At 36.6% G+C, this 5,222-nt stretch overlaps 2 protein-coding genes across 8 annotated transcripts in view; both read left to right on the forward strand.

The window, feature by feature from the left end:
• LOC104725360 (protein XRI1) overlaps nucleotides 1-2,486 on the forward strand; it is a 3,828-nt gene extending 1,342 nt beyond the window's left edge. For 2 of the 7 annotated variants that reach the window (XM_010444020.2, XM_019231583.1), the window contains 8 exons: nucleotides 407-462; nucleotides 544-666; nucleotides 753-889; nucleotides 1,282-1,345; nucleotides 1,428-1,530; nucleotides 1,622-1,659; nucleotides 1,742-1,825; nucleotides 1,922-2,486. In XM_010444020.2, coding sequence (XP_010442322.1) covers nucleotides 407-462; nucleotides 544-666; nucleotides 753-889; nucleotides 1,282-1,345; nucleotides 1,428-1,530; nucleotides 1,622-1,659; nucleotides 1,742-1,825; nucleotides 1,922-2,196 — 880 coding nt within the window. In that variant the 3' untranslated portion in view covers nucleotides 2,197-2,486. The remainder of the gene's footprint in view (nucleotides 1-406; nucleotides 463-543; nucleotides 667-752; nucleotides 890-1,281; nucleotides 1,346-1,427; nucleotides 1,531-1,621; nucleotides 1,660-1,741; nucleotides 1,826-1,921) is intronic. The other 5 variants (XM_010444021.2, XM_019231584.1, XM_010444024.2 and 2 more) reach the window with 5 other exon arrangements.
• The window catches only part of LOC104728705 (pentatricopeptide repeat-containing protein At5g48730, chloroplastic), a 9,062-nt gene continuing 7,209 nt past the window's right edge, over nucleotides 3,370-5,222 (forward strand). The window contains exons 1-3 of the mRNA XM_019233261.1: nucleotides 3,370-3,804; nucleotides 4,048-4,454; nucleotides 4,731-5,149. Coding sequence (XP_019088806.1) covers nucleotides 3,391-3,804; nucleotides 4,048-4,454; nucleotides 4,731-5,149 — 1,240 coding nt within the window. The 5' untranslated portion in view covers nucleotides 3,370-3,390. The remainder of the gene's footprint in view (nucleotides 3,805-4,047; nucleotides 4,455-4,730; nucleotides 5,150-5,222) is intronic.

Genomic DNA, 5,222 nt, shown 5'->3' on the forward strand with positions numbered 1-5,222 from the left:
TTTTTTTTTTTTTTTTTTTTTTTTTTTTTTTTTTTTTTTTTTTTTTTTTTTTTTTTTTTTTATCTTAATGTGAGTTAAGAAATGTTTTTTTTTTCGTGGAGTTTTATTAATTGTTTCATCAATCATTTCGGGATTTGTTAATGTTTAAGATAACACAAATCATAAGCCCCTTTTATTGGGGTCAGAAATGGTGTTTTAAGTTTGGTTCTCGAGTCTTAACTTAAGATAGTGGTCAGGATTCAGGTTGGGATGTTGTGATTGAGCTTGATGTTTGCAATGTACTTACTCTATATGCATAGTATGAGTTGTTTGAAAGATATGCTTGCTCATTTGTTAAGGCTTTTCCAGCTTCCAAGTAGACTACATTGATTAGTAAAACAGTTTTCTCTAAACATGTAATTTGCAGTAGCACCTCATGGAATTGGCAAGAGAACTATAATCACCAACCACAGTCTCATTTCTGTAAGTTTTTTTTCTTACATCAAGTAACTCTTTACAGCACTGTGACAAGCATGATTGAGTTGTTCTCTTTTTTAACTACAGCAGATGTGCCTGATTGCACGATGACTGAAGTCACATTAAACCAAGAAGATCACTCGTACATGTTTGATGATGAAACCACTCCTGTGAAGGCGTGTAGCGACTTGGGTTATCATGTCACAACAGGTTGTGCTTACTTTTTTTGCATGTCATCAATTAAATTTCTGATGTCTAGTTAATGATGTTTTCTAATCTAAAGAGTATGGCTTCAGATGACACGAACAGGAAACTGGAAGTGCATAGTGAGACACGTTCTGCTCTAAAGCGGCGTCGGATGTTACAATTTGAAGACCAACCTGAAACATCCCTTTTCAGCAGTGAGAGTTTCTCTGCAATCTTGAAATCAAGCGTGAGTACACAAACCCCATATCTCTTCTCTAGCTATGCACCAAATGCCCACAGATGCATTGCAGATATGTTCTTGGTATCCAAACTCATTGCTCACTTGTTAGGATGCAGACCTAGGATTGAAAGATCATTGTTTTTTCACACTGCATACATGCTGCAATGTGGATGCATGTTCATTTCATACGTTTGCAAATGATATCTCTTTTGTTTCATAGACTTTTTTCTTCTGCTCCTAGAACTAATTCAAGCTTCTTGGTATCTGACTGCCTAATTCAATTGTTATGGACCTATTGTGGCAAGTTATCTTAGTAAAAATGGATAGCTTAGGAGGTTGTATGAGGTTCTGATACTTTCTTTAATGTTCTGATTGATGTTTCTCCTATGCATGTTCAGGCTAGAGATGATACATTTGATGAGCTTTTACCCGAAGGGTCTCAGCTTATAGAAGGGTTTTCAGGTTGGCATCTCTTATAATTTTTCCAAGTTAATCTGGCCAATGCATTTTCCATTCAAACAATAATACATTGTCTCTTTTTCAGAAGACGTCTCTGCCTCAAGCTTTGAGGGCCTTGATCTGTATGCTGAAGAGTGGTATGCTGAATGCTTAAATGATGCTGAGACTCCAACCCTACCTAATGACTTGTATGTTTCGACCTTCTTCTTTTTTTGCTTATGTTATGTTTACTAGCACTATTTACTTAATTAATTTATAACAATTGTTGTTCTATCTCAGAAACTTTGGTTCACCTGATGTCCAAGTAGATATTTCAGGTCAGATTTCTTTGCTTTGGTTCTCTCCTGTAGCTGGCTTTAGCTCTGGATTTTCTTGCTAACATCCCTGTGCTTGTTGCAGAGTATCTAAATGTGCCACCAGAAACAGAAACCCGGGAAGTTCAGCGGCCTGTTACTCGTTCTTCTCCAAATGTTATCTTTAAAGGTAAAATATACAATGATTTAGTCATAAATTGGTCTCATAGTTACACACTTATTTCGTGAGAAAACAAAACATTATTAAAATGTTAATTGGTAATAGCAGGTAGGAAATCTTTTTCAAGGCCGGTTTCAAAGCTACCATCTTCTATCATCTATCCATTTGCATTCATCAAACCATGTGGGGTTCATGGTGGTATGACTCTCAAGGACATAAACCAGAAAATCCGAAATCCACCACCAAAACCAAAGGAAGACAAAGAAGAGCCTGTAGTGATCCAAACTTCTGCATTCTCTGGGAAACCTGTTGTAGGGAAGACTAAAATCCGCACCGAAGGAGGAAAAGGAAGCATCACGATAATGAGGACGAGAGGCTAAGCTAAGTAAGTAGTAATAAGCTGATAGGAAGTATTTTAAGGTTTGAAATTCACTGCTGAAAACTTTTAAACTTTTTGCCTTATTCTCAGAGGCCCTTAAATCCTTTTTGTCGGATATAGTTCCAGTCAAGGGCCTTTATCGGTACAGCGGCTAAATACTCTTCAAGATCTTATTATGAATCATGTTCTTGTTTCTTTTGGTATCTGTGTAGTAAGAAAGAGAACTTAAAATCTGATAGCCATGTGGTAGGATAATTTTTATTTGTATAAAGTCTCTGGATCTTATTGTTACCTGAACTGAAACTGAAAGCCAAAAACCTCTGTTATGTCTCTGGTTGGACTGCTATATAGTAGTACACGTAAAAGAAGCCAATCTTTTTAAATCCATGAATTTGTTCTGATTTGACGTGAGGTCGATCTCGTAGAAGGGAAGTTGTTTTCATTCGTCTGGCTTTGGTTGACTAGGGAACTTCTCTCCTAGATCTCAGGTCGCTTCCTCCTATTCCAGTAGGCATTAGTATTTAAAAAAGTATTCAATATTCGGATGCAACCTCCAAGTAATACAAATATTAATATCAGATGCGAAAAAGACTGGAATTTGGAAGACGAATATGGGGAAAATAATAATAATTGGTAGGTAATGCAAATAATGAAATATTATTATTTACCGTTAATGTATGTCCTATTCCTATGCATAATAAGGATCGTAAGGTATAAACTTAAAACTATTTTTATATAAGTTGATCTGGTGATGATTGCAGTTTTTCTTTTTCATTTTAGGGTTCAATTAGTATTCTCGTTTCAGCAATTTGCAAAGCAGTTAAAGGGCCTTTTTAATGGTTGTAAAATATAATATAGTTAACAAGCGGTTAAATAATAGTTGGCGAAAGAGATTGATTTAAAACGAGCGGTTAAATAATATTTATGAATGGTAAAAATATTCTTTTTATAAATAACACAAGATTTTAATATTCTTTGTAATTCAAGATTGAATGATAAACAAAGTTTTTCAAAACTTATAAACTCTTTAAAAATCACAAAACTAAACAACACCCTCTTAATTTTTCTTATATCGCAAACGATCTCCTTTTAGTTACTTGGGCCTGGCCCAACAAAAATTTAATAAACCTTTTCCATTTTCCTTTTTATCTCTCAGTAAATGTCTGATCCTTAAAATTTCTTGAGGATAGTTCAAATGGTTTCGCTCTCCACCTCCACTCCCCACGCGCCACCACTCCCGACGGCGTTTAACCGCCGACCGACGGAGAGAATTATCACAATACGATGCATCTCCATCTCCCCACGCGAGCCGAATCATACAATTGCTTCCGATGATAGCAACAATAGTTCCTCCTTGTCGCTTAGAGATACGAGGCAAAGCAAATGGCTGATGAATATTGAGAACGCGAATGAGAGAGATTCTAAGCAGAGTAAAGAGGATACAAACACGAAGATCGCTTCGAGGAAGGCCATATCGATTATACTACGAAGAGAAGCTACAAAGGCTGTAATCGAGAAGAAGAAAGGCTCTAAGAAGCTTCTTCCAAGGACTGTTCTTGAGTCTCTTCACGAGAGAATCACAGCTCTCCGATGGGAATCTGCTCTTCGGGTTTGATTTCGTCTTCTCCGAAACTATCTCTTCCTTTAATTTTGGTATTGATAGTGAATTTGATGGACTAATTTGGCTATGTTTGGTTATAGATTTTGTTGATAAGCTGAAAAATTTCAGATTATGGTTATAGTAGCTTCAGATTGTATATTGATTAGCTGTTAAGGATGATTAATTAATGGTTTTAGATTGAGTGTTGTGTTTCGTGTGCGTATTTATAAGATAATGTTGGTGAATCTGTAGGTGTTTGAACTGTTGCGTGAACAGCTATGGTATAAACCAAACGTTGGCATCTATGTAAAGCTGATTGTGATGCTTGGAAAATGCAAACAGCCGGAGAAGGCTCATGAACTATTTCAGGCAATGATTAATGAAGGTTGTGTGGTGAATCATGAAGTGTATACTGCACTTTTATCTGCGTATAGTAGGAGTGGACGATTTGATGCTGCGTTTACTCTTCTGGAACGTATGAAAAGTAGTCATAACTGTCAGCCGGATGTGCACACGTATTCCATCCTCATTAAGTCGTTTCTTCAGGTTTTTGCGTTTGATAAAGTTCAGGATCTGCTTTCTGATATGAGAAGACAGGGTATTAGACCCAATACAATCACATATAATACCCTCATCGATGCATATGGGAAAGCAAAAATGTACTTACCACCCTGTCCTGTCCTTTTGAATTTTCATTAGTTTATATCAAATTGCACTCAGTCCATCCCGTGTGATGTTTCATGGTTGGCAAACGTTTTGACTTATGCGAAAAAAGGAGTGTTTTGAAAATCCTTTTTTTCGTAAATTTCATTCAACCAAGAAGTTTTCACATGCTGGGATGGAGTGAATACTTGAATTTAACAGTTATATGGTTTCAGTTATCATGCTTTAGTTCAAAGCATCCATGAACTGAGATATTTCTTTTGTTTTGGAAGGTTTGTGGAGATGGAATCAACACTTATCCAAATGCTTGGGGAGGACGATTGCAAGCCTGATTCTTGGACAATGAATTCAACTCTTAGAGCCTTTGGGGGAAATGGACAAATAGAAATGATGGAGAATTGTTATGAGAAGTTTCAGAGCTCTGGGATTGAACCAAATATCAGAACCTTCAATATACTCCTCGATTCATATGGAAAATCAGGAAATTATAAGAAGATGAGTGCTGTGATGGAATACATGCAGAAGTATCAGTATTCATGGACCATAGTCACCTACAATGTGGTCATTGATGCGTTTGGGAGGGCAGGAGACTTAAAACAAATGGAGTACTTATTTAGACTAATGCAATCGGAGAGAATTAAACCAAGCTGTGTTACATTATGTTCTCTTGTTCGTGCCTATGGACGAGCTGGTAAAGCTGATAAAATTGGGGGAGTCTTGCGTTTCATTGAGAACTCAGACATAAGGTTAGACCTCGTGTTCTT

The sequence above is a fragment of the Camelina sativa genome, chromosome 11, assembly GCF_000633955.1.
Source record: "Camelina sativa cultivar DH55 chromosome 11, Cs, whole genome shotgun sequence".
Classification (NCBI taxonomy): Eukaryota; Viridiplantae; Streptophyta; class Magnoliopsida; order Brassicales; family Brassicaceae; genus Camelina; species Camelina sativa.